Source organism: Scyliorhinus torazame, chromosome 21 (assembly GCF_047496885.1).
Source record: "Scyliorhinus torazame isolate Kashiwa2021f chromosome 21, sScyTor2.1, whole genome shotgun sequence".
Taxonomy (NCBI): Eukaryota; Metazoa; Chordata; class Chondrichthyes; order Carcharhiniformes; family Scyliorhinidae; genus Scyliorhinus; species Scyliorhinus torazame.
In genome coordinates, this window is record NC_092727.1 from 843,507 (window position 1) to 865,804 (window position 22,298).

The 22,298-nt window shown below is 50.3% G+C and overlaps 1 protein-coding gene and 1 long non-coding RNA gene across 7 annotated transcripts in view; one reads left to right on the forward strand and one right to left on the reverse strand.

The window, feature by feature from the left end:
* Positions 1-22,298, reverse strand: part of pou2f3 (POU class 2 homeobox 3) — a 97,111-nt gene that overhangs the window by 49,792 nt on the left and 25,021 nt on the right. For 4 of the 5 annotated variants that reach the window (XM_072486294.1, XM_072486293.1, XM_072486291.1 and 1 more), the window contains exons 4-7: positions 7,021-7,128; positions 6,523-6,628; positions 3,081-3,172; positions 2,260-2,454 (exon numbers count right to left, since the gene is read on the reverse strand). In XM_072486294.1, the coding sequence (XP_072342395.1) occupies positions 2,260-2,454; positions 3,081-3,172; positions 6,523-6,628; positions 7,021-7,128 (501 nt within the window). The remainder of the gene's footprint in view (positions 1-2,259; positions 2,455-3,080; positions 3,173-6,522; positions 6,629-7,020; positions 7,129-22,298) is intronic. The other variant, XM_072486292.1, reaches the window with a different exon arrangement.
* The window catches only part of LOC140398084 (uncharacterized), an 80,096-nt gene that overhangs the window by 49,284 nt on the left and 8,514 nt on the right, over positions 1-22,298 (forward strand). Inside the window, exon 2 of one of the 2 annotated variants that reach the window (XR_011937408.1) lies at positions 6,457-6,585. This is a non-coding gene — a long non-coding RNA (uncharacterized lncRNA). The remainder of the gene's footprint in view (positions 1-6,456; positions 6,586-22,298) is intronic. The other variant, XR_011937407.1, reaches the window with a different exon arrangement.

Genomic DNA, 22,298 nt, shown 5'->3' on the forward strand with positions numbered 1-22,298 from the left:
GCAGTTGATGTGGTGTATATGGATTTCAGTAAAGCGTTTGCTAAGGTTCCCCACGGTAGGCTACTGCAGAAAATACAGAGGCATGGGATTCAGGGTGATTTAGCAGTTTGGATCAGAAATTGGCTAGCTGGAAGAAGACAAAGGGTGGTGGTTGATGGGAAATGTTCAGACTGGAGTCCAGTTACTAGTGGTGTACCACAAGGATCTGTTTTGGGGCCACTGCGGTTTGTCATTTTTATAAATGACCTGGAGGAGGGTGTAGAAGGATGGGTGAGTAAATTTGCAGATGACACTAAAGTCGGTGGAGTTGTGGACAGTGCGGAAGGATGTTACAAGTTACAGAGGGACATAGATAAGCTGCAGCGCTGGGCTGAGAGGTGGCAAATGGAGTTTAATGCAGAAAAGTGTGAGGTGATTCATTTTGGAAGGAATAACAGGAAGACATGGGCTAATGGTAAGATACTTGGCAGTGTGGATGAGCAGAGAGATCTCGGTGTCCATGTACATAGATCCCTGAAAGTTGCCACCCAGGTTGAGAGGGTTGTTAAGAAGGCGTACGGTGTGTTAGCTTTTATTGGTAGAGGGATTGAGTTTCGGAGCCTTGAGGTCATGTTGCAGCTGTACAAAACTCTGGTGCGGCCGCATTTGGAATATTGCATGCAATTCTGGTCGCCGCATTATAGGAAGGATGTGGAAGCATTGGAAAGGGTGCAAAGGAGATTTACCAGGATGTTGCCTGGAATGGAGAGTAGGTCTTACGAGGAAAGGTTGAGGGACTTGAGGCTGTTTTCGTTAGAGAGAAGAAGGTTAAGAGGTGACTTAATTGAGGCATACAAGATGATCAGAGGATTGGATAGGGTGGACAGTGAGAGCCTTTTTCCTCGGATGGTGATGTCTAGCACGAGGGGATATTGCTTTAAATTGAGGGGAGATAGATGCAAGACAGATGTCAGAGGTAGGTTGCCTTACCTATGTTTGACCTGAAGCCTATGAAACTTCAGTGGAGTCCAGTGTCAATGTAGAGGACTCCCAGTCAGTGTTGAGGCTCCCAGGGCAACTCCCTCCCAACTGTATACCACTATACCAACACCTGTCTGTGTCTGTCCTGCTGGTGGGGAAGGTCATACTCAGGAGGTGGTGATCGTCGCCTCTGGGATACCTGTAAGTTGTGATTTGGTGAGTGTGTCTATGTCAGGCTGTTGCTTGGCTAGTCTGTGAGACAGCTCTCCCAACTTTAGCCCGAGGCCCCAGAGTTTAGTAAGGCGACTTTGCAGGGTCGACAGGCTGGGCGTAACTTTCCTTTTTATTGTCTTTGTAGCACTTTGATACAGAGTAGCTTGCTGGGGAATTTCTGCGGCTCTGGAGTCACATGTGGGCCAGACCACACTGAGGACTGCAGATTTCCTGAGGGAACCAGATGATTTTTTTAAAACCAGATGGGGACCATCATAGTTTCATGGTCATCATTAGTCTGTTTTGGGTTCAATTTCCACCATATGCTGTGACGTGATTTGAACCCAGGTGCGTGGATCACCAGTTCAATGGCAATACCACTACGCTCGCTCCCATTCACTAGAATCATAGACTTTACAGTGCAGAAGGAGGCCATTTGGCCCATTGAGTCTGCAATGACCCCTGGAAAGAGCCCCCGAGATAGGTCCGCACCTCCACCCTATCCCCATAACCCCACCTAACCTTTTGGACACTAAGAGGCAATTTACCATGGCCAATCCACCTAACTTGCAACTCTTTGGAATGTGGGAGGAAACCGGAGCACCCGGAGGAAACCCACGCAGACACGGGGAGAAGGTGCAAACTCCACACAGACAGTGACCCGAGGCCGGAATTGAACCCGGGTCCCTGGAGCTGTGAGGCAGCAGTGCTAACCACTGTGCCACCCTCCATATTAGTTGTTTAATTGTCCCCCACCATTCACAATTAGGTATGACAGGACTGCAAAGTTTTTAGCGACTCTGCTGGTTCTGAAATTACTTTGCATGCTTGGTTCATTGGTTAACAATGCAGTGTTATAGCTGCACTAGGCTGGCACCTCAGTGTGCTTCTCTGATATACTCAGTGCCCAGGAGTAAGGTTATGGAGGAATGCAATTTTGCTGCTACTGATGGATGTCCAGTTTTGAGCTGGTACAACTGCTGCATTTCTTATCAAAGATTTCGATGGAAAATGCACTGTTTACCCTTCTGACAAGTTATACACAGCTCCTTCATGGCACAGAATCCGCAGACCTTGTGCTTTTACCTGTGTGAACCCCAGTTTAATCCGCCTTTGCTTGAATGTTTTTGCAAACTGTTCGAGCTCCTCTAGGTCACTGGGTTCATCTGTCTGGACAGATGTGATGTGTTTTGGGGCACTGTGTTTTTGGATCTGCATTGGAGGAAGAGTTTCCAAAGGAGATTCCAGGGCCGAGCCCATCACACTTGGCCGAATGACTGCCTGTGAAGTGAAAATAAATTCAATTCATTGGTTCCAGCAGAAAAGTTACAGGATCTTGAATGAGAGGAACTTCTAAATTCTTCACAAGAAGCAAGATTTTCAGCAAGAAAGCAGTTTGATCTGGAAACAACTTTCCCCACAAACTTCTCATTGTTAAAATCCCAATTGCATTTGCACAGACTGATACCCCCACAAAGGCCTGGGACATTGGTCCCCATCTGCAACATTCTCGGATGGTCAATGGCAATTTGCATCTTAGCACAGTCTGGAAGGTTTATTAAAATTAAAATCCCAAGGGGCAATTTAGTGTGGCCAATCCACCTGCACATCTTTGGGTCGTGGGGGTGAAACCCACGCAGACACGGGGAGAATGTACAAAGTCTACACGGACAGTGACCCAGAGCCGGGATCAAACCCGGGATCTCGGCACTGAGACAGCAGTGCCAACCACTGCGCCACCGTGATGCCTGGTCCAGAATATGCTACATGGTCCCCACAGTACACAATTAGAGCAGCAACCAGCTGAGCTCCAGGAGTTAAGTGTAAGCTGAAAACTGCCCCTCAACTCAGAATGAAGCTGCTTCAAAGAGAAAATATAAATGGAAGAGTTTATAATGTTCACTAACCTGTGGAGTGACCCCCATGCCAGGCTGAGATGGCAGGAGGCTACCCTGTGATTGCTGGGATAACGGCAGCAGATTTGGAGATTGCAGCGAACCTGAGAAAATATTACAACCTATCATGAGAATACACAGATGACCTATCGGGAGACAAAAATCAAATGCAAAACAAGCAATTAAATCCATGGCAGAGTCCTGTTGTAATTATCCTCAGGATTGGCACCAGGTTATAGTGAGAGGAGGAAGAATGGGGAAGACAGTAAACAGTGTGTCCCTCCTGTAGAAACACTGATCCAATTGCTACTGGTGACATAACAAGGAGCTAGTATACAGTGAATGGTAGAACCCTCAAGAGTATTGACAGTCAGAGAGATCTAGGTGTACAGGTCCACAGGTCACGGAAAGGGGCAACACAGGTGGAGAAGGTAGTCAAAAAGGCATACAGCATTCTTGCCTTCATTGGCCGGGGCATTGAGTATAAAAATTGGCAAGTCATGTTACAGCTGTATAGAACCTTAGTTAGGCCACACTTGGAGTAATGAGACAATATTAGGCGGGAACTGAAGAACCTAGATTGGGGGCGGATGTTTGAGGGCAAATCAACATCTGACATGTGGGAGGCTTTCAAGTGTCAGTTGAAAGGAATTCAGGACCGGCATGTTCCTGCGAGGAAGAAGGATAAATACGGCAATTTTCGGGAACCTTGGATAACGAGAGATGTTGTAGGCCTCGTCAAAAAGAAAAAGGAGGCATTTGTCAGGGCTAAAAGGCTGGGAACAGACGAAGCCTGTGTGGAATATAAGGAAAGTAGGAAGGAACTTAAGCAAGGAGTCAGGAGGGCTAGAAGGGGTCACGAAAAGTCATTGGCAAATAGGGTTCAGGAAAATCCCAAGGCTTTTTACACGTACATAAAAAGCAAGAGGGTAGCCAGGGAAAGGGTTGGCCCACTGAAGGATAGGCAAGGGAATCTATGTGTGGAGCCAGAGGAAATGGGCGAGGTACTAAATGAATACTTTGCATCAGTATTCACCAAAGAGAAGAAATTGGTAGATGTTGAGTCTGGAGAAGGGTGTGTAGATAGCCTGGGTCACATTGAGATCCAAAAAGACGAGGTGTTGGGCGTCTTAAAAAATATTATTGTAGATAAGTCCCCAGGGCCTGATGGGATCTACCCCAGAATACTGAAGGAGGCTGGAGAGGAAATTGCTGAGTCCTTGACAGAAATCTTTGGATCCTCACTGTCTTCAGGTGATGTCCCGGAGGACTGGAGAATAGCCAATGTTGTTCCTCTGTTTAAGAAGGGTAGCAAGGATAATCCAGGGAACTACAGGCCGGTGAGCCTTACTTAAGTGGTAGGGAAATTACTGGAGAGAATTCTTCGAGACAGGATCTATTCCCATTTGGAAGCAAATGGACGTATTAGTGAGAGGCAGCATAGTTTTGTGAAGGGGAGGTCGTGTCTCACTAACTTGATAGAGTTTTTCGAGGAGGTCACAAAGATGATTGATGCAGGTAGGGCAGTGGATGTTGTCTATATGGACTTCAGTAAGGCCTTTGACAAGGTCCCTCCTGGTAGACTAGTGCAAAAGGTGAAGTCACACGGGATCAGGGGTGAGCTGGCAAGGTGGATACAGAACTGGCTATGTCATAGAAAGCAGAGAGTAGCAATGGAAGGATGCTTTTCTAATTGGAGGGCTGTGACCAGTGGTGTTCCGCAGGGATCAGTGCTGGGACCTTTGCTGTTTGTAGTATATATAAATTGTTTGGAGGAAAATGTAACTGGTCTGATTAGTAAGTTTGCAGACGACACAAAGGTTAGTGGAATTGCGGATAGCGATGAGGACTGTCAGAGGATACAGCAGGATTTAGATTGTTTGGAGACTTGGGCGGAGAGATGGCAGATGGAGTTTAATCCGGACAAATGTGAGGTAATGCATTTTGGAAGGTCTAATGCAGGTAGAGAATATACAGTGAATGGTAGAACCCTCAAGAGGATTGAAAGTCAGAGAGATCTAGGAGTACAGGTCCACAGGTCACTGAAAGGAGCAACACAGGTGGAGAAGGTAGTCAAGAAGGCATACGGCATGCTTGCCTTCATTGGCCGGGGCATTGAGTATAAGAATTGGCAAGTCATGTTGCAGCTGTATAGAACCTTAGTTAGGCCACACTTGGAGTATAGTGTTCAATTCTGGTCGCCACACTACCAGAAGGATGTGGAGGCTTTAGAGAGGGTGCAGAAGAGATTTACCAGAATGTTGCCTGGTATGGAGGGCATTAGCTATGAGGAGCGGTTGAATAAACTCGGTTTGTTCTCACTGGAACGACGGAGATTGAGGGGTGACCTGATAGAGGTCTACAAAATTATGAAGGGCATAGACAGAGTGAATAGTCTGAGACTTTTCCCCAGGGTAGAGGGGTCAATTACGAGGGGGCATAGGTTTAAGGTGAGAGGGGCAAGGTTTAGCGTAGATGTACGAGGCAAGTTTTTTTACACAGAGGGTAGTGGGTGCCTGGAACTCGCTACCAGAGGAGGTGGTGGAAGCAGGGACGATAGTGACATTTAAGGGGCATCTTGACAAATACATGAATAGGATGGGAATAGAGGGATACGGACCCAGGAAGTGTAGAAGATTGTAGTTTAGTCGGGCAGCATGGTCGGCACAGGCTTGGAGGGCCGAAGGGCCTGTTCCTGTGCTGTACATTTCTTTGTTCTTTGTATAGTGTTCAATTCTGGTCGCCACACTACCAGAAGGATGTGGAGGCTTTAGAGAGGGTGCAGAAGAGATTTACAAGGATTTTGCCTGGTATGGAGGGCATTAGCTATGAGGAGAGATTGAATAAACTCTGTTTGTTCTCACTGGAATGTCGGAGGTTGAGGGGCGACCTGATAGAGGTCTACAAAATTATGAGGAGCATAGACAGGGTCACTTTTTCCCAGGATAGAGGGGTCAATTGCTAGGGGGCATAGGTTTAAGATGCGAGGGGCAAGGTTTAGAGGAGATGTATGAAGCAGTTTTTTTTTTTTCTTTTTTACAGAGGGTATTGTGGGCCTGGAACTCGTTGCCGGAGGAGGTGGTGGAAGCAGGGATGATAGTGACATTTAAGGGGCATCTTGATAAATACATGAATAGGATGGGAATAGAGGGATACGGACCCCGGAAGTGTAGAAGATTTTAGTTTAGACGGGCAGCATGGTCGGCACAGGCTTGGAGGGCCAAAGGGCCTGTTCCTGTGCTGTACATTTCTTCGTTCGTTGTTCATATTCTCAAGATCCCAGCAGATTCTCACAATTCCTAGTCAAGTAAGGGGAAAACCGAAGTGTTGATGAAGCGATGGGCCTACTTATTATTTCTTACATACTTTTATCTTGTTCCCATTACAGCAAGGTGGCTGCAGGACAGAGGTACAACGCCATTGATCGGTAACCAAGCAGGAACAAAGGCCTTACCTTGCTGGCTGTGTTGTGTCTGAGGGAGCAGGAATGTTGCTGCAGTTTGCAGGTGATGTCCAGGTACCACAACAAGCTGCTGCAGTGTGTGCAGTGGCTGCAGATCCTGAACATAAACAAGGCATTTGTCAACATCTGATCCCTCCGTTTCTTGTCAGCAACTGCATGCACCCACCCACCCCCTGACAATCCTCACCCCTCTTTTCAAACAAGCTCAGGTTTATCTTCGGTGTGATAAAGGAAAGTTTCCTTTGATAAGGAAGACAGTCAGTGATTCAAATAAATCCAATTCCTTCTCACCCCCTCCCCTACTTGCAAAACACTGGATGGACAGAGTCCACACACCATTGCTGCAAGCTGCATTTAGGAGGAAACAGTTCTGGCCGTAGCTGTCCCATTCCTGAATGAGTGAGTGGAGATGAGTTCCGATCACACTCAGCAAGAAATGTCCCATTGACCAGTCTGCAGAGGGCCATTGTGACCTATGCAAGTACTTACCACTGACATATGGCTCCCTGACACAATAGATGAGGCCTCACAGGGCCGAAGGTGAATTGTTTCTGCTAATACCTGAGCAGGTGAATCACTCCGGTCCTCGGTTTTGATCTAGAAGATGGAAGGTAATGGATGTCAGACTTTCCACAAAATAACTGTGAAGCTCCAGACTGCAAAGAACCCGCCTCCTCTGTACCAGGATCAGGGAGACTAACTATCTACTATCTCCACCGCTTTGCTAATTCAGTTGTACTAGACCTGGTGTCCTTCTCTATCTGAATGATTCAGAACCAAAACAAGGTGATGCATTCAGGCACTTCACCCTCCCCCACCCACCCTCCTCACAAATGGGTTTTTAGTACTGCAAAAAATATACACCGCTGATTTAGCACTTGTTTCTGACTCCCATCAGCCTCCACCTCTTGCTGCCCAATACTCAGTTCAATTATAGAATTGAAAGTCAGCCTTCAGCTGGGACCAGCAATGGGAACATGAGTAAAGCAGAGGGATACTGGAGCCTGGTCCACCATTCAATAAAGTGATGGCTGATCTGATCTTCAACTTCACTTTCCCCAGTGCTCTTAGCTCTCTGGAGTGGAGAATTCCAAAGAATCATAACCTTCAGAAGCAGATCCTCCTCCTCAAACGGGCAATCCCTTACTCTGAACTGTGCCCTGGTTCTAGAGTCCCTCAACTTTCAAAAGATCACTTCTCATTCTCTAAATTCGAGGAGTAAAAGGCCCGACCAGCTTAACCTTTCCTTGTAAGACAACATCTTCATACCAGGAATCAACCTAGTGAAGCTTCACCTAACAGCTCCCAAAAAAAGTATATCCCTCATAAAATAAGGAGATCAAAATTGTACAACATACTTACCAGTGTCCTATACAGATAAAGCAAGACTTCCTAGCCTTTTTACCCCATCCCCTTTGCAATAAATACCAACATTCTATTTGCTTTCCTAATTATTTACTATATCTTATTTATTCAGTATTAAAATAAATTTAGGAGTACCCAATTATTTTTTTCCAATTAAGGGGCAATTTAGTGACCAATCCGCCTACCCTGCACATCTTTGGGTTGTGGGGGCGCGACCCAGGCAGACACGGGGAGAATGTGCAAACTCCACACGGACAGTGACCCAGAGCCGGGATCGAACCCAGGTCCTCGGCACCGTGAGGCAGCAGTGCTAACCACTGCACCACCGTGCCACCCTTTATTTACTATATCTTCATGCTGACTGTATCTTCATGCAAAGGACACCCAGATCTATTTAAATATTCTGCTTTTGTAGTCTTCCTATCAAAGGGGCTGGTTTAGCACAGTGGGCTAAAGAGTTGGCTTGTAAAGCAGAACAAGGCCAGCAGCGCAGGTTCAATTCCCGTACCAGCCTCCCCAAACAGGCGCCAGAATGTGGCGACTAGGGGCTTTTCACAGTAACTTCATTTGAAGCCTACTTGTGACAATCTCACATTTACCCACATTATAAGCCATCTTTTTCTTCTTGCCCGCTTTACCCCATCTACATCCTTTCTTCAGACTTGTGTCTATCTCAAACTTGTTTTCCCACCTCTTTTCGTATCAGCAGCTGGCGACAATACACTTGTCCCCTTCATCTAAGTGATTGGTGGCAACCTATGCCCCGTTTATGCAGATTCTCGGTTTCCTGTTGGTTAGCCAGTTCACTATCCATGTTCATCTATTACCACCAACACCGAGCTCTTCCCCTGTGCAGTAACCCTCTATGTGGCACTTTATTGATTGCCTTCAGGAAATCCAAATATACTACATCTATTGGTTTCCCTTTATCCACCTTGTTGGGTGGGGTTACTGGGTTTTGAGGATAGGGTGGAGGTGTGGACCTTGGGTAGGGTGCTCTTTCCAAGAGCCGGTGCAGACTCGATGGGCCGAATGGCCTCCTTCTGCACTATAACTTCTATGAAAAACAAATCTTTGTCACACTTTAATTTCTCTTTTACAAAACTATGTGGATTCTGTTTGGTTACGATTTACTAAATGTCTTGCTACTTCCTTAATAATGGATTCCAGCATTTTCACCAATGACAGATCTTCAGCTATTTTGGCCTGTGGTTTCAGTCCCCTCCTTGTTTTCCGGCTTTACAATCCAATGGTACCCGTCCAGAATTCATGGAATTTTGAGAGATTTCCAACCATTGCATCCACTGTTGTCACAACTTTGGAGGACATTGCAATGTCGTCCCTGTGATGCAGGTCATCAGGTCCGTCTCTTATCCCATAACTGTTCCTCTATTGATTGTTTCAAGTTAATCATTTTCCCCTTCCCCTCCTTCGTGCACATGTCCCCTCTCCCACCACCAATGTACTGTCATCGAGTTGCTTTTCATGTCTTTAAAACATGAAGACAGATGCAAAATACTTGTTCGAGCCTCTGCCATCTCCTTCTTTCTCAGTATTAATTAACCCGTCCAGTTTACTTCAAATACTCAAATAAAAGCAAAATACTGCTGGAAATTAAACAGAAAATGCTGGTAAAACCCAGGAAGTCTGGCAGTAGCTAAAAAAGTCAAATGGACTTGAAATATTAACTCGGTTTCGCTCTCCACAGCCAGAGCTGTGTTTTTCCAACATTTTCTGTTTTACTTTTTATGTACTTGTAGAAGCTCCAGATTCTTTTAATATTCCTTGCTTGTTTACTCTAAATCTATTTTGTCCCTCTATTATATTCTCAGCCATCTGTGATGGTTTCCAAAATGATCCCAATCTACTGGATCATCATGAATCTTTGCAACATTGTCTGACTTCCAGGTTGATTACTATCTTTACTCAGTCACCTTGTAGGTCTCACTTTCTCAATGCAATATCTTTTGAGAAATGTGGTGAATGTATTGTTGTAACAATTCACCATGTGCATATCTGTATTACGCTGTTGCCCATGTGGGCTCCACCTATGGACCATTGTAAGATATTACCTATGATGTAGCATGTTGGGGCCTGTGTGGGCTCCACCCCTTGAGGGGAGGTATAAGAGCAGTCGCCCTGTGGGCGGCTCCCACTAACAGATCAGTCGCAGGCAGGCACTGTTCTAGTTGATTAAAGCCACAGTTTACTTCTACTGGTTGTGTGAATTGATGGTCGCATCAATTTAATCAACTACAACGCCACTATGGAATCGGCCCTCAAACCTGACCGACTGGAACTCGATCCGCAGGCCGTGGAGGCGTAAGAGATTTTTTCGCACTGGCTCCGCTGCTTCAAGGCCTATCTCGCCGCCTCCTCCTCGCCTTCCGTCACCGATGAACAGAAGCTGAGTCTCCTCCACACACGGGTGAGCCATCGAATCTCTGTTCAACTCGAGGAAGCGTCCACCTACGCTGACGCCCTCGCGTTGCTAGAGCGCCTCTACGTATGGCCCGTGAACGAGGCATACGCGCGGATCACCTCACCACTTGCCGCCAGTGTCCCGGGAAAACGCTGGAAGAGTACCCTCGCGACCTCAAAGTCCTTGCACGAAGCTGCAACTACCAGGCCATTACGGCCACTCAACATATGGACCTCGCCATCCGGGACACCTACATGGCTGGAGTCAGGTCCAACTACGTGAGACAGCTCCTACTCGAAAAAGGTGCCCTAGACGTGGAAGAGACGGTAAAATTAGCCTCTGATGCACGATCAATGACCACTAAAGTGAGGTTGTAGTCCAACTGAAGGCTTTAATAAGCTAGATGTTTCACCAGCAGCTCAGGTATAGAATGAAGGCTGCTGGGGCGGCACGGGCTCTTATACCCCATCTAGCAGGGCGGAGCTACCATACATCCGAACCAATAGAAAGCATGCAGTTTCCACCAATGGTGCTTTAGCCTATCAGGTACCGTAATACCTCTAATGCCACATTCACCCCCTGTTAAAAAAGAGTCCGGCGGGGGTGGTGGCCTACTATAAACATGGCAACTTGGTAGAATTAGTTATGGAGGTACCGTAATACCTCCGCACACTGTTTTGTAACTACTTACAATTGATGATTTAAATTTACAGTTTACAGTTTAAAATGGAGCAATCAGTCGATCGGGGGCCCTGGTCGTCCTCTGTGATCGTCGGAGCTTCGGCGGTGACTCCGGTGGAGGCTCGGGCGCCTGTGACTCCGGGAGCGTGGCATCAATCTCCATGGCAGCTTCGGCACCCCTAGACGGCGCTGGTGGGGAAAACGATGAACCTGGGAAGGGAGCGCCTGCGGGGAGCGTCGGTGGGTGGGGGGGGGGCCTAGACGGGGCCGGTGGAAGGACCGATCCTCCTGTAAGGTGCCCTGGTGGAGGTGAGGGTGGGACTGGTGGCTGGGATATGCGTGGGGATCCGGCGGGCGCTAGGTCTCGTAGGAAGACCGTATCTTGTCGGCCGTCAGGATACGCCACGTAGGTGTACTGGGGGTTAGCATGGAGCAGATGGGCCCTCTTGACCAACGGGTCCGACATGTGCGCCCTCACGTGTTTTCAGAGCAGGATGGGTCTGGGTGCTGCCAGCCAGGTCGGGAGCGAGGTCCCAGAGGAGGACTTCCTGGGGAAGACAAGGAGACGTTCGTAAGGTGCCTGGTTGGTGGTGGTGGTACAAAGCAGTGACTGGATGGAGTGGAGGGCATCCAGGAGGACTTCCTGCCAGCGGGAGACTGGGAGGTTCCTGGACCGGAGGGCCAGTAGGACGGTCTTCCAGATCGTTCCATTCTCCCTCTCTACCTGTCCATTACCCCGGGTGTTGTAACTGGTCGTCTGAGTAGCAATTGACGCAGTTCGTCGCTCATAAAGGAGGACCCCCTATCACTATGTATGTAAGCGGGGAACCCGAACAGTGCAAAGATGCTATGGAGGGCCTTGATGATGGTGGTTGCGGTCATGTCGGGGCAGGGGATGGCGAATGGGAACCGGGAGTACTCATCAATCACGTTCAGGAAGTACGTGTTGCGGTCGGTGGAGGGGAGGGGGCCTTTGAAGTCCATGTTGAGGCGTTCAAAGGGGCGGAAAGCCTTTATCAGATGCGCTTTCTCTGGCCGGTAGAAGTGCGGTTTGCACTACGCGCAGATTTGGCAGTCCCTGGTGGCTGTCCTGACCTCCTCGATGGAGTAGGGCAGGTTGCGGGTCTTGATAAAATGAAAAAAGCGAGTGACCCCCGGGTGGCAGAGGTCCTCGTGGAGGGCTCGGAGGCGGCCCACTTGTGCGTTGGCCGGGACAGGGCATCAGGAGGCTCGTTTAGCTTCCCGGGACGGTACAAGATCTCATAGTTGTAGGTGGAGAGTTCGATCCTCCACTGCAAGATCTTGTCGTTTTTTTATCTTGCCCCGCTGTGCATTATCAAACATGAAAGCAACCGACCGTTTGTCAGTGAGGAGAGTGAATCTCGTGCCGGCCAGGTAATGCCTCCAATGTTGCACAGCTTCTACTATGGCCTGGGCCTCCTTTTCGACTGAGGAGTGGCGGATTTTGGAAGCATGGAGGGTACGTGAGAAGAAGGCCACGGGCCTGCCCGCTTGGTTGAGGGTGGCCGCCAGAGCTACGTCAGACGCATCGCTCTTGACCTGGAAGAGGAGGGACTCGAAGGCGTGCATCGTGGCCTTTGCAATGTCTGCTTTGATGCGGCTGAAGGCCTGGCGGGCCTCTATCGACAGGGGAAAAGCTGTGGATTGGATCAGGGTTCGTGCCTTGTCCGCATAGTTGGGGACCCACTGGGCGTAGTAACTGAAAAACCCTAGGCAGCGCTTCAGGGCCTTGGAGCAGTGGGGGAGGGGGAACCCCATAAGGGGGCTCATGCGTTCAGGGTCGGGGCCTATATCTCCATTTCGCACTACGTAGCCGAGGATGGCTAGGCGGTCGGTGCTAAACACGCATTTATCCTTGTTGTATGTAAGGTTAAGGATTTTTGCGGTCTGGAGGAATTTTCGGAGGTTGGTGTCGTGGTCCTGCTGGTCGTGGTCGCAGATGGTGACATTATTGAGATACGGGAATGTTGCCCGTAAACCGTACCAGTCAACCATTCGGTCCATCTCGCGCTGGAAGACCGAGACCCCGTTGGTGACACCGAAGGGAACCCTTAAGAAGTGGTAGAGCCGCCCATCTGCCTCGAAGGCAGTGTATTTGCGGTCACTAGTGCAGATCGAGAGCTGGTGGTAGGCGGACTTGAGATCCACTGTGGAGAAGACCTTATAATGCGCAATCCTGTTTACCAGGTCGGATATGCGGGGGAGAGGGTGCGCGTCCAGCTGCGTAAACCTGTTGATGGTCTGACTGTAGTCGATGATCATCCTATGCTTCTCCCCGGTCTTTACCACCACTACTTGAACTCTCCAGGGGCTGTTACTGGCTTCAATGATCCCTTCCCTCAGTAGCCTTTGGACCTCTGACCTAATAAAAATCCGGTCCTGGGCACTATAGTGTCTGCTCCTGGTGGCGACGGGTTTGCAATCCGGGGTGAGGTTCGCAAACAGGGAAGGCGAGACGACTTTAAGGGTCGCGAGGCCGCAGACAGTGAGGGGGGTATAGGCCCGCCGAATTTGAAGGTAAGACTTTGGAGGTTACACTGGAAGTCTAAACCCAGGAGTGTAGCCGTGCAGAGGTGGGGAAGGACGTAGAGACGGAAATTTTTGAACTCCCTTCCCTGGACTGTGAGGTTTGCTACACAAAACCCCTTTATCTCCACTGAGTGTGAACCGGAGGCCAGGGAGATTTTTTGATTAATGGGGTGGATGAGGAGAGAACAGCGCCTTACCGTGTCGGGGTGTATGAAGCTCTACGTGCTCCCAGAGTCGATTAGGCAGGACGTCTCGTGCCCGTTGATGAATACAGTCGTTGTAGCAGTTGAGAGTGTTCGAGGCCGGGACTGATCCAGAGTCACCGAGGTTATTCGCAGCAGTTGAGAGTTCTCTTCGGGCAGTGCATGGTCAGCCGAGCTGGGGTCCTGGGGGTTCATCCAAGATGACGGCTCCCATTGGTCGCACATGACTGGGGGTGCACAAAATGGCGGCGCACATCCCTCTAACGTGGTGTCCGCGGGACAGGATGGCGGCGCCCGGGGTCCGCACGTGGCCCTGGAATAGGAAGATGGCGGCGACGGCTGGCCGCGCGGGGACCGTGGAGAAGTTTGTGGTGGTCGTCCGCATTCACCGCCGGAGACCGCGGCAACCGCACGGGCCTGACATACCCCCACAAAATGGCCCTTTTTGCCGCATCCCTTGCAGGTGGATGCGCGGGCCGGGCAGCGCTGGTGGGGGTGCTTGGCCTGCCCGCAAAAGTAGCAGCGGGGCCCTCCGGGGTTGCCAGGCCGCCTTGCAGCGTAGGCTTGTGGGGGGGATGGGGGATGTCTTGGGGTCGGCTGCGGAGGGGTTCCACGCTGCCCAGGGGGCTGCCGCGCGGTCGGGAACATAAGCGCGGGCATTTCTGGAGGCCACGTCCAGTGAGCCGGCAAGGGCCCGTGCCTCCTTGAGACCCAGAGTGTATTTTTCTAGCAGTCGCTGGCGAATTTGTGAGGATAGCATACCTGCCACTAAAGCGACCCGGACCAAGAGTTCAGGGTGTTCGCTCGCCGAAACTTGCGGGCAGCTGCAGTTTCTCCCCAACACCAGGAGTGCACGGTAGAATTCTTCCAGCAATTCCCCAGTGGTTTGTCGCCTCGTTGCAAGCAGGTGCCGGGCGTAGACCTGGTTTACCGGGCGAATATAATGTCCTTTAGCTCTATTGCTGCATCGAAGTCTTCCGTTTCCTCGATGAGGGTGTAAATCTCCGGGCTCACCCTCGAGCGCAGGACTTGCATTTTCTGCTCTCCGGTGGGTGTGTTTTCGGCCGTCCCGAGATACCCTTTTAAAGCACGCCAGCCAGTGCTTGAAGATTGGCGCTGAGTTCGCCGCGTGGGGACTGTGTTGCAGACACTCCGGCTTGATTCGGAGCGCCATCCTTTTTTTTAAAAACTAGCTTATTAAATTGATGCACGATCAATGACCACTAAAGCGAGGTTGTAGCCCAACTGAAGGCTTTAATAAGCTAGATGTTTCCCCCAGCAGCTCAGGTACAGAATGAAGGCTGCTGGGGCGGCACTGGTTCTTATACCCCGCCTAGCAGGGCGGAGCTACCATACATCCCAACCAATAGAAAGCATACAGTTTCCACCAATGGTGCTCCAGCCTAGCATGTACCGTAATACCTCTAATACCACAGCCTCCTCTCTGGAAGTAGCATTCCAAAGCCTTAACTCATTCCCGTCCGATCACGCGACCCCCGACCAAAGAATACCCCAGGCCTGTGCCGCGCAGCTGCCCACCCACCATGGGGGGGCTACCCTGTTATTTCTGCGGCCAGCCTCAACACCCCCGGCAGCGCTGCCCGGCCCGGAATGTGAACTGCAGCGACTGCGGGAGAAAAGGACATTTTGCTAAAGTTTGCCTGGCCAGGCCCAGAAATTCTAAATCGCAGGCCCGACCCTCAGACTCACAGGGCCGCAGTGTGGCAGCGTGCCTGCTGGCTCCCCCCCCCCCCCCCCCCCCCCCCGCCCCCCCCCGGACGCGTCATCGACCTCGTGTTGTCTGTGGGGGCAGCCATCTTCCAGCCCGCACAGCGTGTGCGACTCACGGGGGCCACCATCTTGGCCATCCTTGCCCAAGCGGCCGCCACGTGCGATTCATGGGGGCTGCCATCTTGAACGGCATCTTCCTCACCGCCCGGCATGTGCGACCAACGGGGGCAGCCATCTTGGAACCGCCCCAGCACCTCCGACCACACCGGCTACCCACAACTCAGCGCGGTCACCCTTGATTAGTCGTGACCCAAACACTTCCCGGAGCTTTATGATGACCGTCTGGGTATACGGACTCGAAACGCCCTGCCTCTTCGACTCTGGGAGCACGGAGAGCATCATTCGTCCAGACATGGTAAGACGCTGCTCGCTCCCAATCTTCCCGGTGCATCAAACCATCTCCCTCGCCTCCGGGTCGCACTCGGTGCCGGTCCCGGGGTGCACTACCGCAACCCTCGCAATACAGGGCGCCGAGTATGGCAATTTTAAATTATACGTACTCCCCGACCTCTGCGCTCCTCTTCTATTGGGACTGGATTTCCAGTGTAACCTCAGGAGCCTAACCCTGAAGTTCGGCGGGCCCCTACCCCCACTCACCGTATGTAGCCTCACGGTCCTAGAGGTCGACCCTCCCTCGCTCTTCGCAAATTTCACCGCCGACTGCAAACCCGTCGCCACCAGAAGCAGGCGGTACAGCATCCAGGACAGGACTTTTATCAGGTCTGAGGTCCAGCGACTCTTGCGGGAGGGAGTCAGCGAGGCCAGCAATAGCCCCTGGAGAGCCCAGGTGGTGGTCGTCAGGACCGGGGAAAAGAACCGGATGGTTGTAGATTACAGCCAAACCATAAACCGGTAAACGCAACTCGATGCGTACCCCTTCCCTGGATCGCAGATATGGTTAATCAGATCGCGCACTACCGGGTGTTCTCCACGGTAGATCTGACGTCTGTGTACCACCAGCTCCCAATCCGCCCGGAGGACCGCCACTACACGGCTTTAGAGGCAGACAGCCGCCTCTTCCAATTCCTCCGGGTCCCCTTTGGCATCATGAACGGGGTCTCGGGCCTTCCAAAGAACCATGGTCCGAATGGTGGACCAGTACGGGCTGCGGGTCACGTTTCCGTACTTGGACAACGTCACCATCTGCGGCCATGATCAGCAGGACCACGACGCCAACCTCCAGAGATTTCTCTTAACCACCCGAACCCTTAACCTCACTTACAAGGAAAAATGCATTTTCCGCACAACCAGACTAGCCATCCTCGGCTACGTCGTGGAAAACCAGGTTCTAGGACCCGACCCTGACCATATGCGCCCCCTCCTGCAACTTCCCCGCCCTCACTGCCCCAAGGCCCTGAAAAGGTGTCTCGGGTTCTTTTCATATTACACCCAGTGGGTCCCCAATTATGCGACAAAGCCCGCCCACTATTCAAGGCTACCATAGTACATAGAAAATACAGCACAGAACAGGCCCTTCGGCCCACGATGTTGTGCTGAACCTTTGTCCTAGATTAATCATAGATTATCATTGAATTTACAGTGCAGAAGGAGTCCATTCGGCCCTTTGAGTCTACACCGGCTCTTGGAAAGAGCACCCTACCCAAACTCAACACCTCCACCCAACATCAAGGGCAATTTGGACATTAAGGGCAATTTATCATTGGCCAATTCACCTAACCCGCACATCTTTGGACTGTGGGAGGAAACCGGAGCACCCGGAGGAAACCCACGCAGACACGGGGAGGACGTGCAGACTCCGCACAGACAGTGACCCAAGCCGGAATCGAACCTGGGACCCTGGAGCTGTGAAGCAATTGTGCTATCCACAATGCTACCGTGCTGCCCTTGAGAACAAATAAATCTACACTATATCATTTTACCGTAATCCATGTACCTATCCAATAGCTGCTTGAAGGTCCCTAATGTTTCCGACTCAACTACTTCCACAGGCAGTGCATTCCATGCCCCCACTACTCTGGGTAAAGAACCTACCTCTGATATCCCTCCTATATCTTTCACCTTAAATTTATGTCCCCTTGTAATGGTTTGTTCCACCCGGGGAAAAAGTCCCTGACTGTCTACTCTATCTATTCCCCTGATCATCTTATAAACCTCTATCAAGTCGCCCCTCATCCTTCTCCGTTCTAATGAGAAAAGGCCTAGCACCCTCAACCTTTCCTCGTAAGACCTACTCTCCATTCCAGGCAACATCCTGGTAAATCTTCTTTGCACCTTTTCCAAAGCTTCCACATCCTTCCTAAAATGAGGCGACCAAAACTGTACACAATACTCCAAATGTGGCCTTACCAAAGTTTTGTACAGCTGCATCATCACCTCACGGCTCTTAAATTCAATCCCTCTGTTAATGCACGCGAGCACACCATAGGCCTTCTTCACAGGTCTATCCACTTGAGTGGCAACTTTCAAAGATGTATGAACATAGACCCCAAGATCTCTCTGCTCCTCCACATTGCCAAGAACTCTACCGTTAACCCTGTATTCCGCATTCATATTTGTCCTTCCAAAATGGACAACCTCACACTTTTCAGGGTTAAACTCCACCTGCCACTTCTCAGCCCAGCTCTGCATCCTATCTATGTCTCTTTGCAGCCGACAACAGCCCTCCTTACTATCCACAACTCCACCAATCTTCGTACCGTCTGCAAATTTACTGACCCACCCTTCAACTCCCTCATCCAAGTCATTAATGAAAATCACAAACAGCAGAGGACCCAGAACTGATCCCTGCGGTACGCCACTGGTAACTGGGATCCAGGCTGAATATTTGCCATCCACCACCACTCTCTGACTTCTATCGGTTAGCCAGTTCGTTATCCAACTGGCCAAATTTCCCACTATCCCATGCCTCCTTACTTTCTGCATAAGCCTACCATGGGGAACTTTATCAAATGCCTTACTAAAATCCATGTACACTACATCCACTGCTTTACCTTCATCCACATGCTTGGTCACCTCCTCAAAGAATTCAATAAGATTTGTAAGGCAAGACCTACCCCTCACAAATCCGTGCTGACTATCCCTAATCAAGCAGTGTCTTTCCAGATGCTCAGAAATCCTATCCTTCAGTACCCTTTCCATTACTTTGCCTACCACCGAAGTAAGACTAACTGGCCTGTAATTCCCAGGGTTATCCCTAGTCCTTTTTTTGAACAGGGGCACGACATTCGCCACTCTCCAATCCCCTGGTACCACCCCTGTTGACAGTGAGGACGAAAAGATCATTGCCACGGCTCTGCAATTTCATCTCTTGCTTCCCATAGAATCCTTGGATATATCCCGTCAGGCCCGGGGGACTTGTCTATCCTCAAGTTTTTCAAAATGCCCAACACATCTTCCTTCCTAACAAGTATTTCCTCGAGCTTACCAATCTGTTTCACACTGTCCTCTCCAACAATATCGCCCCTCTCATTTGTAAATACAGAAGAAAAGTACTCGTTCAAGACCTCTCCTATCTCTTCAGACTCAATACACAATCTCCCGCTACTGTCCTTGATCGGACCTACCCTCGCTCTAGTCATTCTCATATTTCTCACATATGTGTAAAAGGCCTTGGGGTTTTCCTTGATCCTACCCGCCAAAGATTGTTCATGCCTTCTCTTAGCTCTCCTAATCCCTTTCTTCAGTTCCTTCCTGGCTATCTTGTATCCCTCCAATGCCCTGTCTGAACCTTGTTTCCTCAGCCTTACATAAGTCTCCTTTTTCCTCTTAACAAGACATTCAACCTCTCTTGTCAACCATGGTTCCCTCACTCGACCATCTCTTCCCTGCCTGACAGGGACATACATATCAAGGACACGTAGCACCTGTTCCTTGAACAAGTTCCACATTTCACTTGTGTCCTTCCCTGCCAGCCTATGTTCCCAACTTATGCACTTCAATTCTTGTCTGACAACATCGTATTTACCCTTCCCCCAATTGTAAACCTTGCCCTGTTGCACGTACCTATCCCTCTCCATTACTAAAGTGAAAGTCACAGAATTGTGGTCACTATCTCCAAAATGCTCCCCCACTAACAAATCTATCACTTGCCCTGGTTCATTACCCAGTACTAAATCCAATATTGCCCCTCCTCTGGTCGGACAATCTACATACTGTGTTAGAAAAGCTTCCTGGACACACTGCACAAACACCACCCCATCCAAACTATTTGATCTAAAGAGTTTCCACTCAATATTTGGGAAGTTAAAGTCGCCCATGACTACTACCCTATGACTTCTGCACCTTTCCAAAATCTGTTTCCCAATCTGTTCCTCCACATCTCTGCTACTATTGGGGGGCCTATAGAAAACTCCTAACAAGGTGACTGCCCCTTTCCTATTTCTGACTTCAACCCATACTACCTCAATAGGGTGATACTCCTCAAACTGCCTTTCTGCAGCTGTTATACTATCTCTAATTAATAATGCCACCCCCCCACCTCTTTTACCACCCTCCCTAATCTTATTGAAGCATCTATAACCAGGGACCTCCAACAACCATTTCTGCCCCTCTTCTATCCAAGTTTCCGTGATGGCCACCACATCGTAGTCCCAAGTACCGATCCATGCCTTAAGTTCACCCACCTTATTCCCACTGTCGGCTGAGGCCCGCCAGGCCTTCAGCTGCATCAAGGCGGATATCGCCAAAGCTGCAATGCGTGCAGTGGACGAGTCCGCCCCCTTCCAGGTGGAGAGCGACGCATCAGAGGTCGCCCTCGCTGCTACCCTCAATCAGGCAGGCCGGCCAGTAGCGTTTTTTTCATGAACCCTCACCACCTCCGAAATTCAACACTCCTCAGTCGAAAAGGAAGCCCAAGCCATCGTGGAAACCGTGCGGCACTGGAGGCACTACCTCGCAAGATGACCGACTACGCGCTATCCATGATGACCTCTGCCACCAGGGTCACCCGGCTTATCCACTATATCAAGGCCCACAACCTGCCCTACTCCACCGAGAAGGTCAGAGCCATGACCAGGGACTGCCCGATCTGTGCGGAGTGTAAACCGCACTTCTATCGACCGGATAAGGCCCACCTGGTAAAGGCATCCCGGCCCTTTGAGCGCCTCAGTATCGATTTCAAAGGGCCCCTCCCCTCCAACAACCGCAACACACATTTCCTTAACATCATCGACGAGTTCTCCCGCTTCCCCTTTGCAATCCCTTGCCCCGACATAACCGCAGCCACTGTCATTAAAGCCCTACATAGTGTCTTCACCCTGTTTGGTTTCCCCACGTACGTTCACAGTGACCGGGGCTCTTTGTTCATGAGCGACGAACTGCGTCAGTACCTGCTCAGTAAGGGCATCGCCTCGAGCAGGACTACCAGTTCTCACCCCAGGGGAAACGGGCAGGTGGAGGGGGAGAACGCGATGGTCTGGAAGACCGTCTTCCTGGCCCCATGGTCTTGGAATCTCCCAGTTCCCCACTGGCAGGAGGTCCTCCCCGACGCACTCCACTCTATTTAGGTCCCTACTTTGCACGGCCACAAATGAGACCCCTCATGACCGCCTATTTGTTTTCCCCAGGAAATCCACCTCAGGGGCCTCGCTTCCATCCTGGCTGAAGACACCGGGGCCCGTCCTGCTCCGCAAACACGTCAGGAGCCATAAGTCCGACCCCCTGGTCGAGAGGGTCCAGCTCCTACACTCCATTGCATACTACGCATACATTGAACACCCCGATAGCTGACAGGATACGGTCTCCCTCCGGGACCTGGCACCCACAGGTTCCACTACCACCGCCACCCCATCTTACCCCGCCCAACCTACGCTGACCAGCGCCCCGCCCCTCCCACCCGCCATTCCCCCTTCACCGACCCACAGGAATGAAGCCCCAGAAGACACACTCCCGGAGTCCACGTCTGTGCCCGCACCAGCGACTTCACTACCGATGCCAGCACGGCTGAGTTTGAAGCCCGGGCCAGCTGCGATACCAGAGCTTCGGCGATCACAGCGCACAATACATGCGCCGGACAGGCTGAACTTATGAACCCTTCACCGCCGTCGGACTTCATTTTTTTAATAGGGGGTGAATGTATTGCTGTAACAATTCACCATGTACATATCTGTATTACACTGTTGCCCATGTGGGCTCCACCTATGGACCATTGTAAGGTATTACCTATAATGTAGCATGTTGGGGCCTGTGTGGGCTCTGGCCCTGGCTCCACCCCTTGAGGGGAGGTATAAGAGCAGTCACCCTGTGGGCGGCTCCCACTATCAGATCAGTCACAGGCAGGCACTGTTCTAGTTGATTAAAGCCACAGTTTACTTCTACTGCTGGTTTCTTGTGAATTGATGGTCGCATCAAGAAATACAAAATATATGCCGCTGCTCATCAACCAATTTACCTTTTAATCTCAGTTCCCAATACACCTGTAACTAAATCTGTTTTCATACCTTTGTAATTGCCTTTAAGTTTTAAGTTACTAGTTTCAGACACAAGTTTCCCTCAGCCCGAAACTAAATGCATGAACCGAGTGTGTTAAATGTCACTGGATGTGCTGTCACAGGCCCGGAAACAAACCGGTTCGACTGGGCAGACTTGGGCCCCACCTTCTCTCTGTATGCAAATTGCAGTTGCTCCGGGTGCCTATTTCCTGAGCCTAACCACAGCCTCAAGATCCACCACAGCAAACAGCTCAACTTGTCATCCCAGTATACAGACAAAAACAACCAAATACAAATTACAAATCCCAAAAGCAGAGAGATCCCTCCCCTAGAGGTTTGGACTAATTAAACATATCATATGTCACT